An 18,959-nucleotide genomic window follows, 5' to 3' on the forward strand; every position below is an offset into this window, starting at 1 on the left:
TTAATTCACAACATTCTGTCTGACAGTCAAAGGCATTGCCTAGAAAGCTTTGTAGCTCTTGTGATACCCAGGGCAAGGCACTGTCCTTTGACCAGCTGTGCAGGAGAGCAATTTGTTAACCATAGTTATATATAAATGTGTATTTTATACCACTACAAACAGGTGGGATTTTTCAGAAGGGAGAAAGATTGCCTGTTTGCCTTGTCTGGCTGTGGCAGCAGCTCTCTGGCCACGGAGAGCAAGGCACGACTTTCCCAGGCATCATCCTGGGAAGGGCTGTGAGAAGACCAGAGGAAAGAATGATAAACAATTCTTATCTTCACTTGCTGCACCTGTTGTTGTGAACATGTGGAATGTGTTATGGAGATTTGTTTGCTAAAGGGTGGTTTCTTAATTAACAATGGTGATGGTGTTTGGATTGAAGGACCAGTTGGGTCCACCTGCATCGTGACTGTCTGTAAGGGTGATGGGTTTCTTAATAAGATAATACTGTGATGGATCAGCCATCTGGAATGATGGAGTCAATGCTAATTATTACCCAGCTGGGGGCCTGCAATGACATCTCGCCACTGCCTTTTGGGTACAGAGAGGCCATCTGGGGGAAAGGAGGGTTTGGATCTGCCCAGGGATCAAGCAGGTATGCTGAGGTGGGGATGGAACTCCTGGTGTGCTGGCACAGAGAGATGGAGGCACTGTCCCTCTCATGCAATGCACAACAGGCCAGGAGGTGTGTGAGGAGAGCATCCAACACCAGCCTGTGGCTGAGCGCCGGGGCGATAGAAAGAAAGGTGGGCACCAAAAGGTGGCTGCAGCCTTCTGACCTATCAAGCAGCCTCTCAGTGTGCCTAGAGTTGAGTAAAAAAGGTTGAAAGAGAAGAAGCAAAACAGGCAGTGAGGTCAGCTCCTTACTCCTTTTTGTTGGAGTTTTCTGGATTTGTGGAGGATCTTTGTTCTGGAGAGCCGTGGGATGTCAGATCAGCCCAGGCTTGTTTGGGTGCAAGGATGAAGACTTTCATTCTTGTTTGTTTGGCTGCAAGGATGAAGAGCAGGCAGATGAACCCAAACACAGGGCTCCTGTAAGCCTCTAACATTGAATTTAAACCAATATGGACACAGTTTCTGCTTGGTTCTCTCAGCACATAGCTGTGGAGTTTGGATGCTGGGTTTGTGACTTGGCACTCAGATCCCAAGTCCCTGTGCCACTTGCAGGGCTGCCATCTGGATCTGCTGAGCTGGGTGGGGGATGTGAATGTAAAATAAAAACGGTGGCACATGCTTAGTGCTGTCCTTCCATAAGCCCAAAGAGGCCTCCAGGTCCCTGCAGCTGGGTGTGGACAGCAAACCTTTCCACCAGCTGGTTGAGACACCCTGAGGCACACTTAGAATCTGCTGCTCAGGATAGAGTGGGGCGCCTGAGATCCCACAATTGCATTTCTTCTTCCATAAATGTCTCCATTAGGGCCAGAGGAATGGAGCAGATGTTCTTAATAAGCCTCTGATCTACCTCTTAGAAGAGAGGCCAGTAAATCTCTTTTTTTTCCTATTACTGAAATTGATTGATGGATTTATTATTTAGTTTATTTGTTGTCTCTCCAGCTCTGTGGCTGAGATGAATGTAGTTCATGGTCCAGCACAGGACTTTTGCAGCTCTTCCAGCCCAAGGCAGGAACAGGAAGGGAATTTCACCTCATTCCTCAGAAAGGCTCCTAAAATGCAAAGTCCAGGTGCTGCCTCTCTTCCTGCTGTCCCTCACAAGGAGCTGAGTGCTCTGGAGGAGCAGAGATGGTGCAGCTCCCAAACTGTTCCACAACCGGCACAAAAAGGAGGAATAGGAAGGGCGTCCCACTCTGCTTCTCCCCAAATCTCCAGCACAGAGGTTTGATTGTGCCTGTCCTTCTGCCCTCGTGTGTTCCTCCAGAGGGCATTTGGGAAGCATCTCCTGGGACAGGCACAAACCTAGGGCTGTGTGGGCTCTGCCCCATCTGACCTCCCTGGGGACCCTGTTCTGGGCACTTGCACCACAGTGAAATTAATTGGAACTATTTCCTGGGGTCCTTGTCACCTATATTTTCCATTTTAATAAATAAAATTATGCAGAATAACTTGGCATGATGCTGTCACACAGAGGGATTTGGCTGAGGAACTGTGTCAATGTGTTCTGGAATCTGGAAGCCACAGTGAACAGTGTGGTTGAAGTCTCAGCCAGACTAGGGAAAAATATGAACATTGAAGAATATAATTTCATTTGGTAAAAGTGAAAGTTTGTTCTGAAACACCTTTTAGTGGAACAAAACACTGTTCACAGGTATTTTTCTGTCATCTAGGTAGCTCAGGGGCTTCAATTTAGTACAGCAAAGAAGAATTTTTTTTTCCACAAATAAGTGCCTTCAGGGTCTGCTTCCACTTCTCTAATCATAAGTGTTCAGTGTAAGTTTAGCACTAAACAATATTAAAGATATCTAAGGCTGCCAATAAACCTCAGGCATGAGGATACTGTCATGAGGAAAGATGCTGGAACACACATTCCTGATGTGGAAATATTCAGAATGTGGCCTCCTCTTTTCTTTAAAAGAGCAAATGTATTTACAGCTGACTGAAAGGTTTCCATGAAAATATTATTTCAGCAAAAAATTGAATGTTGACAACAAATTATTCATAGAGGGTGACTGCTTGTCAAAACAAAAAATATTACACTTGATAGGAGAAAAGGAAAGAGGAAACATATTAATCAAAATTGTTGGGCTTTCAAATTTGTTGTTTTTTCTCGAAAACTTTCAGCTTTGATATTTCCATGTTTACAAATGAAACTGCATATCTTTTCACTAAAAATTAAAATTAGTATGGGCAAGCTATGCAACACCTAAGGATTAAGGGTTATGTCTCATAGACTTTTCAAAAATATTTCTGAAACCAAATGTCTGATTCCCATGGAATATCTTTTGTGAATTTCTGAAGTAATCTGTATGAGCCCTTAGTTAGAAGGTTAAACACCTTTCCAACTATGGTTTTATGTTAAAAATGAAGGAAATAAAAATATAAGCTGTAAAAATATTGGGCATTTAAAATACTTTTTTAATTGTAGCTCATAATTTCAGAAATATTTTAGGGTTTACCTGTTGAATACTAAGCATTATATATCACTATGATACCTATAGGTGGATTTGCATGACTTAGATTCTTTTTTGATCATGTTATGTCTGAAAATATGTGTTTTGGACCATTTCTTGGTATTTTTGTAGCTGTTAAGACCAGGCATACATAGCAAGGAGGGTTCTGTTAGTGAGCCATTAGGTGCTCCTTTAATTACACTGGCAGTGGGAAGGGATCTGTGTGTGACACAAAGCTTAATGTGGACTGTTTCCAAATGAGATATGTCACTATCCACAGTTTCTGTGCTTTCAGATACATTTCCAAGCTGAATTAATGGGAGTTTATTTTTGAATGTTTAACAGTGGAAGATAACAGCTTGTCTCAGAAGAAGAAGATAACAGTGGAAGATCTCTTCAGTGATGATTTTAAGATTCATGACCCAGAGGCTAAATGGATAACTGGTGAGTTTTGAGCACTTTGTAGTATCTTTGCTTTGCTTCCTTGCTCCTTGGCCATTGTTTTTTTATGTCCTTCTTAATTCCTCTAGTTCTTTATGTTGCTCCTGAAATTACAGGTTCAAGGACTATTTGGGTGGGCAGGGACCTCTGGAGATCATCTTGTCTGTGTCCTAACTCCAGCAGTGAGAGCTATTTGCCCAGAATTCAAATTCCTCAAATTCCTCAAATTCAAATTCCTCAAATTCCCATCTCAACCTTCAAATTCCCATTCCAGTTTTCCTCCTGTTAAACATGCAAACACCACAGTTCTAACTTTTTATCTAGGCCTGCCCAGCGAGCTCATAAATAGGCGTGGAAAACAGCAGCCTTTTTCTCCAAGACCATCCAAAACTTAGTAGTTGATGTGACACATGGTTGGAAGAAGTGGTTGGAGCACCATCAGTGATTATTTTACCATAAACAAAACTGGAGGTTTATATTCCCTCATCAAATCTGGGCTTTTTTTCCTGGCAGGGAGGAGAAGCAATGCTAAACAAGAGGCAAACAGTGCTCCAGCAGCAGCTGGGCTGGGGCTTGCACACAAGCCATGTGCTCTTTTTATCCTCTGCTGCCTTACATTTTCCAGCCAGGGGAAAACCAAATAATGCTTGAATTAATGCATGTTGGATTTGCTGGAGTGGAGCTACTTTGGGGGATGTAGATTCCAGCTCTCCCCGGAAATTGCTGCAGTCAGAACAAGCTTTGTTGAGAATAAAATGATTTGTGGTGTGCTGTTCATGTGATTTCCAGTCCAGCTCTTATTATCATGGAAGTTATTAGCTTTTCTTTTGAATTTAATGGGGAACTGGATCAAATCCTTCCTCTGTTTAGCTTTCCTTGTCTGCTGTGCCCATTGGGAACAATTTTAATACCGGTAATGAAAAGAGAGAGTGTTAAAGGGTAGTGCTGAATGAACACATTCCCCAGCTGCAAGTTCTGCCACCCACTCAAGCAGAGGGAAAGCTGCTGCAGACAATAAACACCTTCACAAACACACCTGCAGAGTGCAGGAGTTCTTTTCCAGGCTGTGTTCTCCCTGGGAATGGTGCTCCCCACAGCCACTTGCTGGGAATGGTGATAATGGAAATATGAGCTGCATTGCAGTTCAGGGGTTTTTGTCTAGGATCCTTTTCCTTGTAGCACAGATATCCTAATGGCCCTAATGAAGGAAAAGGTGTTTTACTGAGACCTTGGCTGCTATTTTCTTTATTTGCTAGATTATAGCAAATAGAGCATAGTGGAGGGAATGATAATGAATTAACTAAACTTTTGCAAGAACAGAGAATGAGGTATTGCCACAGAGCTGGTATAATATCCCCCCACTGATGAATATGTCCACTTTATGTAGACATCAGGCTTGTTTTCCCACAACTGCAGTCTGCTATGAAAAATCAGCATTTTCCTTGCTTTTTCAATTATGGTCAAATACTAGTCATATAAACTTGTATGAAGATTAAGATTCTGATTTTGAGTATTTTAAAACTCACCTCTTCCTTCTCATGTACCCTTAATTACTCCAGTGCTGTCCTGCTTCTGAAATTACTAAAATATTGCTTCTGTAAGAGATAAAATAGGCAAAAGACATATTGTGAAAACACACAGAGAAATTTTAAAATTACTTATTCCTTTCTTTTGATATGAATAAATACAGACACTGATTTTAATACATCTAAAGGAATTTTATGAAGCCAATAGATACCTTGCAGATTTACCCAAAGGTGACTTTGCATTTAAGGGCAAGATGCTCATCTAAAATGTCATTCATCCAAGGACCCAGAGCCATTTTACAATATTAGTTGCTTTTCTGTATTATGGTTGGATTTTTTATAGCTTTCTCTAGCTGGCTAAGTGGTGAAATTGTGATTAAGATAAAAGACCAGTAGCCAGATTCCTAAGCACATGTTGTTATTGGCCTCTTATTTTTCAGTATGCAAATGAAAGACTCCAAAAATGCCAAATCCAAACTAATTAACTTAGTATAACAAGATTGCTGGAATGCCCCAGCAAAAGAAAAAAAATGCATATTTGAAAATAGCATGTTAAAATTGGATGGATGACTGCTTACAAACCTAGCTGATGCTTTGTGGGAATCCACACAGTTAAAAGAGAAGTATATAAATATAAAATAAATGGGTAGCTGTTGTGTGTCCTTCTTCCCCTTCCTCTCCTGTTAATCATACAGCAAAATATCACAGTCATTCAGAGCTCTGCAAAATTCAGTCCTTCTGGCTCATCACAGCTCTGTTTCCTTCCTTTTCCTCTACATTATTGCAGAAGAGAGGAGGTTGGTGGCCAGAGATGAAGAATGTTGCATGTTTAGGAGTGTTTGAATCATCTGAGGGATTTGCTCCCAAAATAATTCAGTCACTAAAATATCTGTGTTCTCCCCAGTAAGCAAGGGGCTGATTCAAATACTGAATGAGGAAGATATTTTCTTTAACTAGAATGAGTCTTAGAGCAAGTGTTTCAATAAATAAAATATTTATATTCAGGGTCACACTTAAAAATGTGCTGAAAGTTTCACAAAATTGATGCGTTGAACTCATGTTTTAGTGTTTTCTTGATTCTCAGCAGGCATGTGGAAAAATAACATATTTCAAATCAATAGCTCTGTTTCATTCTATTCTATTGATTTTAAAGCACCTAGGACAAAAGAAAAGAACCAGCCTCAAAACTGACATAAATACACTTTCAGTGTAAAGATTACAGGCTTTGTCTCAGCTTCCAATCACAACTTGTGGCTCATTTGTGGATATATTTGCATTTTTTAAAATCGGAATTGCAATTAAATTTACTTGCACAAAGTGAGGGGTGGCAAAGTTGTAAAATTTTGTAAATTTGAACATTTTATAATTTTTGTGATGCCACTGTAATTTCAAATTTCAGTTTGCATCTTTATCCACTGTTTTAGGGAGAGGAAAGAATACTTTGTTTAATTAGCGTCTGTCTTCTACTGTCCTGACCTCTGCTGTCTTTCGCTCTGTTCTGAGTGGTCCAGAGTGGAGCAATGTATTCATAGAGCACATAGCGACAGGCCAAGGGGGATTGGCTTCGAGCTGACTGAGAGCAAGTTTAGACTAGATATTGGGAATAAATTCCTTACTGTGGGGATGGTGAGGCACTGGAACAGGTTGCCCAGAGAAGCTGTGAATGCCCCATCCCTGCATCCCTGGAAGTGTTTGAGGCCAGGCTGGATGGGACTTGGAGCAACATGGGAGAGTGGAAGGTGTCCCTGACCATGGCAGGGGATTGGAACTGGATGATCTTTAGATCTCCTCTAACCCAGGCCATTCTGTGATTCTGTGACTAGAATGGACTACTCCAGAGTTTATTCCTACATCCACTTCCAGGGACTGCTATTGGTTAGGTTTTTCCTGCAGTGTGACTAAAAGCTGACTTTACTGCGCAGGTTTCGTTTTTCAGGACAGCACAGCATTTGTGTTATACTACAGTAGCTGTAAAGCAGAGAAGTACAGGAAGTTTTGGGTTCTGCTGGTGATTAACTGGCACCCCCCTATCCAGCAGTCCATCTGAGCTGTGCTTCTGTTCCAGCCCCTCTTCCCACCCCTCCTGCACTGCTCTCCTCACCCCTCCATGTCTCACACTCTGCGCTGAGCTTCCCTTTCCTGTACAACTACAATTATAGTGTTCATATATTTAACAAGCATATGAGCTCCAATCAGTGGCTCTTTTCATACTGCGTATCTTAAATGTAGTATTTGAACATTTCCTTGTTTTCATACCCCCCTTCACAGCCTGTCAGGAGTGTCCTGTGCCAGCCTTTCTCCAGCCCTCTCCCAGCTGACAGGTGGCCTGCTCGTTAGTCTGGTCCCTAATTGTTTAGCAGTTCTGCTCATGAGCACCACATTACCTTGTAATTAGGCTTTGCAATTACTGGGCTTTTCCTGTAATTTCTCTCACACAGCAGTTTAACTCAGGTTTCTGAAAATCTCAATGGGATGGTGCAATGTTCCTGTGATGCTCAACAAAAAACAGGGTAAAGAAATTTGTTGTAATTTTGTGCTGAAGAGCAGCTCGGTCGTCTGAATTCTTCTATAAACAATAATTCATAGTCACTGTTTAGACCTGACCTGAGAAGGCAGTCGAAGTTGAGTGGTGCATTCTGGTTTTGTGGCCCTTTTGAGCTGCAGTGGCTTCTGCCAGCTGTGAGTCTGACCCCACATCCTGGGAGCACTCCTGCCTCATGGTGAGGGAGCATCACGTAAAAGAAAGCAGTGGAGACTGAACTGTATGTGCCACTTGTGAAGACTTATGCTAATCTTCTGTCTTTGTACTTAAATGGCAAATAGATTTTTTCCCACTTTGAAAGTACTTGGATGCTGTTTTAGTTAGAAAAACATCAGAGCAGCCTATAATATCCTGACAGAGTTTATTGCAATGGATTGGGTGCAGCATGTCAGTCTTTACTCTTTGGACGGATGTTTTTCCAGCCTTGCTGTAGGCATCTTGCAAGACATTGTATCTAGCAGTGGCTCTTGTCAGGATTTTGGGCTGTAGGTAAGTGACTGGAGATTTCAATTAGGAGAGCATTTTCCCTGGGCTAAACACTGGCCAGACCTGGGGAGGCAATCCTTGCAAAGTTGTTGTAGCTAAAGGGGAAGGATAAAGGTTAAAATTAGGACAGCACAATATATTCAAGCAGGGAGGAGCACTGAGGTACAGGACAGCAAACGACATGTTTAGGGTCACAGGAACTTAAAAAATGTGAAAATCAAGCCCTTCTCTCAAGGTCCCTGCCCACTCGCTTCACCTGTAATATTGGAAAAATAATATTTATTCTTATGAGTAGAGGAAAAATGAGTGAATTAGCAAGAGGCTTCAAATGACATTTTCGGAAATGTCTCAGTTATTTGGCAGCCTGCCACTCAGTGAGAGCCAGGACCATGGTGTGCCCAGCTTGCCTCTGAGAATGGCAGCTGGGCTTTTATCTCAAAAATCCCTTTGAAAAATACACTAATAACTAATATCTAAATATAACAAAGTAATAATTTTATCTGTAATACTGAAGCACATATGTTCTGTTGCATGTTTCTCTAATAACATCATAGAATTTCTGGGCTCTTTTAAAGCCTAATATTGAATTTAATGACCTAGAACTAATAGGTTTTATTTACCATGCTGAAAAAACCACAGTGTAGTGACTGAGGTAATTTATTTCAGTTTACCTTTAGTAATAATGCTCAGATCAACAATACTTAGATAGCCCAAATGCCCTCAAGCCTCTTTTCTGCAGTGTAAATCCATTGCACTGTATTGATAAAAGCACTGATGCATTTCAAATGATCCAGATGCTGTAGAGTAAATGAATTATTTATAGGTTGCTTTGCATAGATATTAAGAACTTTGTAAGTGCTAATATTTTTCATTATGAAAAAGGTTTTGTGCTAAGGTGCTGCTTTGACAGCTCTTTAGACTTAAACTGCACTCTTAGAAGCTACAGCATGGTTGACTGGAGTGCAGGTTTCTCTGGGCTGCTTCTCCATGGGCCAAAATGTTTCATAGAATAATTAAGGTTGGAAAAGACCTCTGTGTCCAACCATCAACCTAGCACTGCCAAGTCCACCGCTAAACCATGTCCCTAAGCTCCACCTTGACACGGGGTTTGAGCACTTCCAAGGATGGTGATTCCACCACTTCCCTGAGCAGCCAGTTCCAGTGTTTGACCAGTGAAGAAATTTTTCCTAATGTGCAGTCTAAATCTGGTATGACTCAAAGTCATTTCCTCTTGTATTATCACTGGTTACTTGGGAGAAGAAGCCAACTCCCACTTTACTACAACCTTTTGTCAGGGAGTTGCAGAGAGCAATTGACAGCTTGCAAGTGACCATCCAAACTGTAAAGGCGGCAGGAGCCTTTCTCTTGGCAAGGCTGGGCTCTCAGCGGGAAAAAAACCTCATTTTTTCTGTTTGGCATCCAAAGGACAAAGTTGCTTTCCTTGGACACTGCATGTTGCAGTCTTGTGCACATTTGGGGTCTATTTAGGAAGGAATTTCCTGTGCAAGCATCCTTGATCCCCAATGCCATCCCAGCTCCTGTCTTATCTTAAATGAATTTAAGGTAGAAAATGCTCACAGGTGGTTTTGTTAGTGGAGATCTGGTGAAGGCAAAAAGAAAACTGGGTTATTCTACCAAAATATTTCCCCACCTTTTTAATTAGAAATATTAGCTCCTTCATTTCAATGTGTTTTAAATGTGTGTTTAAAAGACTGAAATGAATGGGTTTACTGGTCTTAATGGTTCAAAGAAAACTTTCTCCACTTTCATTCAAACCTCATATCCAAGCTCATGGCAGCTTCTTTCTGCAGTATTTTTATGTGTGTTTTGACTTTTATAATGTTTTTTAAATACTTTCTGAAACACACAGCAAGACACCTGGTGCACAGCACATTGGATTGTGGTGTCTAAGGTTTAGTGAACTTCCAGGCCCCATTACAAAGAGCCCCACAGCCTATAAGGATGACCTTATGCTGAGAGTAAAGACACCCTTACTAAAGGAAAATGATGTGTGGGTCAGAAGAAAATACAGGGGAAGGACTAAGAAAGCTCTTCTTGTCTAACATAGCATGGTTTTGCTGGGGATGGCCTTCAGAAACCTCTGTTATGATTCATAAAGATTTGGATGTTTGTTAAATTAACTTCTGGGTAGTGTTGGTGCCAATGGAAGTGTCCATGCACTTCAGAGCTGGTTGATCACTATCCTTATTCTAAGCCCTCATGAAGTGACATGAAGTGAGTAGGTAAGAGATCTTGCTCTGTCATGACTGCCACACTGAGGAAGAAGTGAAGAATATGCTAACCATTTGAACCATAATTTTGATTTTACATCCCATCCTGGATCATCTTTTTCAGAGATTTCTGTGGCTCTGTGATCTGAGAGCACTGGAGAGAATTTGTCCCGCTCCTGACTTTCAGCTTCTGGGCAGCTACAGAGTTCAGCAATGACAGTGACCTGTTCACTAAAGACAGGAAACTTGGGAATTAATGGATTTTTAAGAGACTATAATAGGCCATGGGGGAGAGCATTCCTGCCATGTAGCTCTTGTGTTCATTACCGCTAGAGAGAATGAGATGGGAAATCAATTTGGCTCTTTCAAAAATTAATACAGTCTGCAGGAGCAAGCTGGGGAGGAGTGTGGTGCCAAGGATTGGGCAGTGCCTCAGTGCACTCTTCTCTGCAGTGCTGGAGTGCTGGTGGGACACGTGCTGCTTTTGGGCTGAGAGAATAGTTCTTTGGTGTTTACAGCAGCTTCTGAATTTAGAAGGAGAAATTTTTTGCATAAAGTCATGTTTGGGAAAAATATCTCACCCTGGAAAAGCAGAAGTAACACAGTAATGGTCAAATAGGGGTTTTGTATGTGGGTTTTTTGAGTAGTTTGATGTCTTGAGGAGGCCAAGATTTCCATAAAAGCCTAACCTTTTATTCAGAAGCCTCCATAGGTAACCTAATTTCTCCAAAGCCTGCTGAACTCTAATCATTCTCCTGCTCATCATGATTGCTGTTGAGCCTCTGAGTCAAATGTCCTCCTGAGGTATCAACACCTGGCTTTGGTTAGAGAACATCTGAAAACCCACATGCATTAAAAAGTGGCCCCAGGCCTCCAGTGCCATATCTTTCTATATCTTATGTCTCTGCATCTTGCCAGGATGAGTGAGGAGTCAGGGACAGGGCTGTGGCATGAAGGTCACCTGGGAGAACTGAGAGGCAAGGAATGAGTGATGAGGAGGGGATGGACAATGTGGTGCTGCACAGTCACTCTGGGGAGAAGCCCAGGCAAGCAGGAAGGATCTTGAGGGTGCCCCAGGTGGAGCAGGAGCTGGAGTTGTGTGAATTGTGAAAATGAGTCTGGAAGTCAGTACTGCTGAGAAGTAGCTTAGTGGCCTATGATGAAGAGCTGGAAAATACATTCAGCTGCTGTGGCAGTATCAAAGAGAGCATTTAATGAATCAAAGATGACTGGAAGAGGCAGGAGAATTCCTTGGACTTTGTTTCTTCTTGTCTTGGTTCTGTTAACGTCTACTGCCCATAACTGCCTAATTCTGTTCCCACCAATATTTTTAAAAACAAAAGAGGAAAAATAGACTTCCCCTGAACAGCCAACATCCCACTCTCACATGTTGGACCAGCAGGCTTTTGTAGACTTTCTATAGCCATTAACAAAAACAGATTCCCCATTTCCATTTCAAGCTCTACTCCACTAAAATTAGTGCTTTTCCTAAAAGTAGCTCAGAAACAAGGCAATGCCTCCTGTCTGGCAGACACAGGTCTGCCAGAAAGAAGCAGCATCAAGGAATAATTTGAAGTTGTAAAAGGTGTGTGAAAACTAGAACAGTTTGGGCTCCGTTGTGTGTTAAATTTGTCGGTATATTTGAGGTAAGAATCCCTGGGAATTTTGTAGAAGCTGCCTTCTTTGTTCCTCCCCATCAGCTGCTCTAAGGTGAACTGCAGCATTTCTAGGCTCATTTCTTGGTGGTGAATGCAAAGCTGATAAATTCAGTGCTGGGTCCTTTTACCTGCCAGCCAGGCAGAGATACTGCAATGACACTGGATTCACAGTGGGGAGCCTTTTGATTGATAAATAAATAAATAAATAAATAAACAAAGGAGAACAGCAGGGATGGAAGTGGGAAGGAAACACTGCCGGAGGGACCAGTAGCATCTGTGGGGGACTTTGAAGAATGTGGCTCACAACAGAGGTGATTCTGAACCACAGACACAGAACCACATCCACAGTCCTGCCTGTGTGCTGAACAGTTTAAATCCAGGCAGGAAAAGGATCAGGTTTTTTGTCATCCTGTTCAAAGTGGCTTGAAATCAAAACCCTGCTGCTCTCAGAGCTGAAGGAAAGGCACTGGTTTTTCAGGAGTTTAAATGGGAGAGAGATTAGGTGTTCTCTCAGTGGGTGTTAGTTATAAAATCCATGTGAATAGATACAAGAAGAGTGTGACACCAAGAGATGCCCTTCCCCAGCTGACACCTGTGAACCAGGTACGGGTGAGCTCCAGCTGTCCCCAGCCCTTGGGGAAGGGGACACTGAAGGGACAAAACTTGTCTGTGATAAGCCTTAAAAAGGATGGCCATAATTGCATTCCTGCAGGTTGAATTTGTACTAAAATTAAGTTGCTGGGTTTTTTTCCTTTGACTCTTTAGAGGAATGCAGCACAGGCAAGAGGAGGGAGAGGAACAGGAGCTGTGCTCTACTCCTGGGTGCTGGAGCAAGCTGGGCACAGCACAGGGGGGTGGTCTCCCTTCCCCAGTAGCTTGGCAGTGTTTCACCATGAGGGGGATTGCTTCTGGAGAGAGGAAGAAATTTTATTTTGCTTGGATCCAGCACTGCTTAGAAGATGTGGGTAGATAGAAAGAAGACTCAGTTTTGAACTGTAGGAAAGGAAGGTCAAGAAAGAGGGTTTGCATGGACTTGCTGAAGGTTTTCTTAACAGTCAGGCTGATTTAAGGATGGAAACATTTTAGGAAAGAGGCACTTAAGAGATAAGCCCCCAGGAAAGCACAGATGGAACAAATGAGGTGCATAATTGCAGGATATGCTGAGCAAAAAGCACATTCAAGTGAGGACTGTAAAGAGGTGATGGAGAAAGGAGAGCTCTTTGGGGTGTTCAAGCCTCTTGTTAAGCCATTGATCCAAAGTCCTACACACTGCTGATACGTCAGTAGTGATCTCCAGAAATGTTTGTCTTTTGACACAGTCCATCCATGGGAACCTTTTGTTCTCTAGGATGCAATTTGCTTACTTTTTAAAACTTTTTTTTTTAAATATTTTAATCAAGCCAATTTTCTGTTTTTCACGCTGCCCTGCCCAACTTTGATTGCTTCTTGGAGATTTTTACTTGGTGCAAAGAACATTTTCCTGACTCAGTAGCTTTCCCAGAGCTTGCTCCACTGCTCTTGGACACTTGTTGAACATGGAATGTTTACCAAGTATTAATTAGAGCAGTATGTATTCTACTTGTTCCTTTTAATGAACATTAAATAAATATATGCTGAGATACCATAATTAAATAATTTGAAGACAGGAAATACTGTATTTCTGGTGATTAAACTTTATATCAAATCTTTGTAACTGAAAATTTAGCAGGCAAAGATTTACTTATCTAAAAAAAAGTCCCCAGTGAGCTTGGATCTCCTGACTGGATTAAGATGTTGAATGTATGAAAAGCAGTTTTTTTCCATGAGAAATAGTCCCAGACTTATATAATTCATTAAAAGAAATTTGTAATGAGGTAATTATCATTGATCAAGGGAATGTAATTATACTTTAAAACCTCACATCAGTGGAAATTCAATTAAGAGCACAGGAGACCAAAGGTTTTCCCAGCCCAAAATCCTGTTTCCATGGGAGGCAAGATGTGTGTGCACAAGGATGAGTTGACAAGGGCAATGAACCTCATTTACTTTTTATCTCAGAATCCTCAGTTCCTCTTGTGTATTTTCTGTTTAGTTGCCCAAAATAGTTTTCTCTTCTAAGACACTTTCCAAGCACCCTCCAGAGCCTCTTGCATCCAGCATTTCTCTCATCACTGAGTGTCACTGACCTAAGACCTGTTGCAAGAGGAGGGGTTCTTGGAAACTTGTTTCTATTTGCTTTGCTAGGTCAGCCTTAGATCAGGACTTAAGACAAATGTTTTCCACCTCTAGTGTATAATTTTAGAGAGGATAGAGTGGGAACTACACACAAGGGGTGCACAGAAGTGTCTGGGCTAACTTCTCAAAAATGTTCAAATTATTTGAGTAAATGTTCAAATTATTTGACTTTCATGACACTTGAAGACAAATGTATGCATGCAGTATAATTTGTCTGGCCTTAAAGAAAAGCCAGGTGATTTTGCTGTGTGTTAGAGTTAAAATCTTTAGGTCCCTGTGCCAAATCATGCCACACCAAGTAATCATGAAGCCATAAAATTGTGTGATCCAAGTCCTCAGCAGGGCTTTTTAGCTTCATGTGAAATCTCCACTGGGTCTGCTGGGTTTGTTTTCATTTTGCTACTTGACAAAGTCCCAGCCTCTGGGGACAGGTAGCACACAAAAATAATCTACTTTGATTCAAAAAAGAAATGTAATAAATAAAAATATTTTTAGTACGCAGAGATATTATTATAATTATTTCTAAATGGTCCTTCAAATGTTAAACTTATCTGGAGGTAAATGGAGACAAATTTGTTTAATAGCATTTGAAAAGATGTTTTTAAAATATCAGGTTCTTTTGAAGCCTTATACCTGTCGTCCAATTCTTAGGTTTCATAATAATTGACAAAATTTGGGTAATTATCCTCAAAGCATTTTAGCTTTCCAGGGAAGGCAGAATGGCAGGGGTGAAAAAAACTTTGTGTAAACAAAGTCTAGTAAGAAGGCAGTGTTGAAACCAAGAAAAGTTAAAAAATTATCAGTTCAGAAGCATTTCCTCCATAATGGGCAAAAGTCTGGATCTATTAGATGAATTATTATTATATTGGCATGCACTTGACTCCATAAAAATTGACTCCACTGTGAATGGTGGTGAATCCAGCAGTTAAGAGAGATTGTGGTCTTATTGCAGTTATGTTCCATGTGGTCATGTATGCAGAGTACACCATTCCAGGGTCTGGCTGGAAGTCTTGGCTTTGCCAAGTAAGGTGGTGCCTTCAGGCAGACTGAGAAGAACCATCAAGACTTGGACAAACATCTAAAATCCACCAATTCTCCCCAGACAGGGTCCAGAAATTTTTTCCAATACTCTAATTTGTTACCAACCTAATAAACACTTATTCTCTGCTCAGCAGTCAATTTTCCCATTTCCTGGTGGACAGGAGCCCATGCCCAGGCCTGCTCCTGCAGCTGGCTCTGGATGCTCAGCCCCTGGCAGCACCAGCAGGGAGTGGAGCCAGGGGGCTGGGCTGGCCCATTGCCCCTCAGAGGGGTTAATGCACATATGCTGGGCCATGTGCAGCAGTTTCCACTGCCTGCTGCTGCTTCAGCTGATGGACTGACTCCTTTTTACAAGACAAATTGCTTGGAATACTCATGCATAAGCCAAAATGCTTATTAATAATTTGGAGGTGTCTTTTCCTTCCTTGTTCTCCTTCCCAGGAGGAGCAGACTGTGAACAATGATGTAAAAAATATCTTAAAACACTTGTTTAAAACATGCCCAAGAGAATATATATATATGTATATATATATATATGTGTATGTATATGTGTATATATGTATATATACACATATATATACATATATATATGCCCAAGAATATATATATCTGTGTATATATGTGTATATATATCTATATGTATATATATATGTGTGTGTATATATACATAGACATGTATATGTATATACATATATATACATTTATATGTATATATATTTTTTTTCTCTATGTATTTCATATTTTCCTTCTTCCAGGTGTCAGTTTCAGGGGCAGCATTTGTAAGAGTTTGCTGTTACCTTTTGCCTTGAATCTGATACCAAACATAGCAGCAGGCACAAGATATGGCCTTAATGGCCTTAAACCAAATTAATCTTTAACATAAAAGCATGTTCTTTATGTATTTTCTAATTTGAATGCCTCACAAAGGAAGATATTTTTTAAAATATACACCAGTATTTATAATATTCCCGCTTTTTTCCTAATTGACACAGAATGGCTAATATAGATAAACTATCCAGCCAGAAGACTATGAATAAGAAAACAGGAGAGGGATTATTAGAATTCCATAGTTTGCATTTGTTTTCCTTCTTCTAGGGCAGGAAACTGAGAGCATAATCAATTTTCTGTTGCAATCAACTTTTTTAGGAGAAACAATATTGAACTATACTCTGGAGAGAAATATACTGAGAACAGCCTTTATTTATCCAGTTTGAGGGACATTATCACCTTGATCACTGCAGTGAGCATCGGTTGCTCCCTCCAAAAAAGAAAGATTGTAATGGGAATAGAAATGGTCCAGAGAAAGATTAAGAGCATGACAGAAGCATGGAAATGCACAATAAAAAGAATTGCCCTGAGTTATTAAGAAGTTATGTAAGGATAGAAAATAAGAAAAAAAGATGAAGAAGTCAAGCTCTTTTCATTGAATAAGGGCTTTCTTTGGATTTAATCTCATCTGCTGAAAGTTCTCAACCCACTGAGAAGGTAATTTTGGACAGAAGGTTGATGAGAATTGGAAGGAAGGAGCAGTCATTCTTTTGGTGTAACTATTTTTCACCCATTGCACCTGAACCAGGAGTTCCTATCAGCCCTTTTGCTTCTGCACCAGCCATCAGCACAGCTCTCTTCTTAGAACTGCTGGTGCTTCAAGACCAACAGAACAAAGGCAGTAACAGATGGATTACGTTGGTTCCATGGTAGAGAGAGGAAAAGGAACAGGAAGAAGTGAAATAAGGAATTCAGGAATCTTTTCTGGGGTTTGGTGAGGACTCTGTGTAGGAGCTGACCCAGCAACTGCAGGCAAACCAAACCAAAGTGCCATGCTAAGGAAAAGCTCCTCACTCATCATGGAATCACAGAAAGGTTTGGGTTGGAGGGGAAATGAAAGATCATTCATTTCCAACCCCCTGCCATGGGCAGGGACATATTCACTAAAGTAATTTCCTCAGAGCTCCATCCAACCCAGCCTTGAACACTTCCAGGGATGGGGCATCCATGGCTTCTCTGGGCAGGGCAGCCTCTTCTATTGCCTCACCACCCTGCTTAGCTGACATGATTTTTTTTCATTCCATCCTCAGTTGGTTTAAAAACAGTGGGATTTTACCTATAATTGCAAAGTGTTTCTCCATTAGTGGCTCCCTTGCAGCTGGGTGCAGGAAGACTGTTCTCACTCAGGTACCATTTCCTTCCCTCAGTGCCATCTCAGCACACCAGTCTCCTGCCCAGCACTGAATTTAATTATTATTAATGGTTCTTTGCAAGTGTTGAAAATGTTTTCATTGGCTCTGTAGCAGGGTGCCCTCTTGTGACCACTCCAAAACCAGAAATTGTGCACTGGTAATGTGTTGTGAGGGTCCCCAGGATGAGGTGAGAGATGAGAATTTGACTCCAAGTTCTCAGAAGTCTGATTTATACATATTATATTATATTATATTATATTATATTATATTATATTATATTATATTATATTATATTATATTATATTATATTATATTATATTATATTATATTATATTATATTATATTATATTATATTATATTATATTATATTATATACTAAAACTATACTAAAGAAAGAGAAAGGATACATCAGAAGGCTAGAAAAGAATAATGAAAACCTGTGACTGACTCAGAGAGTCCGACACAGCTGGCTGTGATTGGCCATTAATTCAAAACATTTCCCATGTTTGGATAAACAATCTCCAGACCACATTCCAGAGGAGCAAAACATGGAGAAGTTGAGGCTTCTCATCTTCTCAGGAGAAGCAATCCTGACAAAAGGATTTTTCAGAAAATATCATGGTGACTGTAACCAAAATGTGTATTGGGGTCTTGGATTTCGTGTCTTGTCTGCCTTGATTTTCAAAAGCCTGAGGTCAGGGTGATGGCCATGACTCTGACAGACTCCTCACACATGAAGTTAGACTTCATCACAATCATTGCTCACCAGACACATCTGAAATGACAGGCTGACATAAGAGGGACTGTGAAATATTGCAAGCAAAGATAATTAAAACTTTACCCACAGCTGCACACAAAGCATACCTGCTTGTTAACATACAGCAGTCTCCTTCAGTCTGCACTGAAATTCAAGTAATCTTCCCATGATAATAATAATGAAAAGCAAGGAAAAACACTTTATGTGTTCTTTCTGCCCACCATGGCCATTAACAAGAGCAATTTGTTTAGGGGCAAAGAGAAGGAGGCAAGGGAATGCACAGAGAAATTAAGTAAGAGAGCTGTGGGGTCACATTGTAATGAAAATTTATTCATGGATTCCTTTTTTCCCTCAGTGTCAAGTGGATTATTACATTTAGGTGCAACACTTTGGATTATGCACTCCCCTGTGTGAAGCCAAACCAAATGAGGCAGAAAAGACCTGGTGCCTTTGGCAGAGAACAGGGAGGTCACTGGGTGATGCTGCCCTGGCCTGGGGCACAACCAGGGAGGGCTTGCAGCAAGTGTCCCTGCATGGAACAGCCAAGCTGGGTGCCACAAGCAGGAGTGGTGACTTGGGCTCTCATCTGAGCTAGAAACTACAGTGGGAAAAGCCCTGGGATTTTTATATTCCAGTGAAATCTGTGCCATTTTGTATTTGGGGCTCTGCACCCACCCCAGTTGCTCCATGGAGCTGGGATAAGCTGATTCCTGCTACTTGTTGGCTGCATTTTTTTTCTTCCTCTCTTCAGTTGCATGATGAAACTGTGAAAAATA

At 41.0% G+C, this 18,959-nt stretch overlaps 1 protein-coding gene across 5 annotated transcripts in view; it reads left to right on the plus strand.

Moving 5' to 3' along the window:
* DPP6 (dipeptidyl peptidase like 6) overlaps positions 1-18,959 on the plus strand; it is a 562,376-nt gene that overhangs the window by 393,744 nt on the left and 149,673 nt on the right. For all 5 annotated transcript variants that reach the window (XR_004061384.1, XM_030965369.1, XM_030965378.1 and 2 more), the window contains exon 3: positions 3,453-3,551. Coding sequence is in view for 4 of the 5 variants with exons in the window: in XM_030965369.1 (XP_030821229.1) it covers positions 3,453-3,551 (99 nt within the window). In the remaining variant the exon portion in view is untranslated. The remainder of the gene's footprint in view (positions 1-3,452; positions 3,552-18,959) is intronic.

The sequence above is a fragment of the Camarhynchus parvulus genome, chromosome 2, assembly GCF_901933205.1.
Source record: "Camarhynchus parvulus chromosome 2, STF_HiC, whole genome shotgun sequence".
Lineage (NCBI taxonomy): Eukaryota > Metazoa > Chordata > Aves > Passeriformes > Thraupidae > Camarhynchus > Camarhynchus parvulus.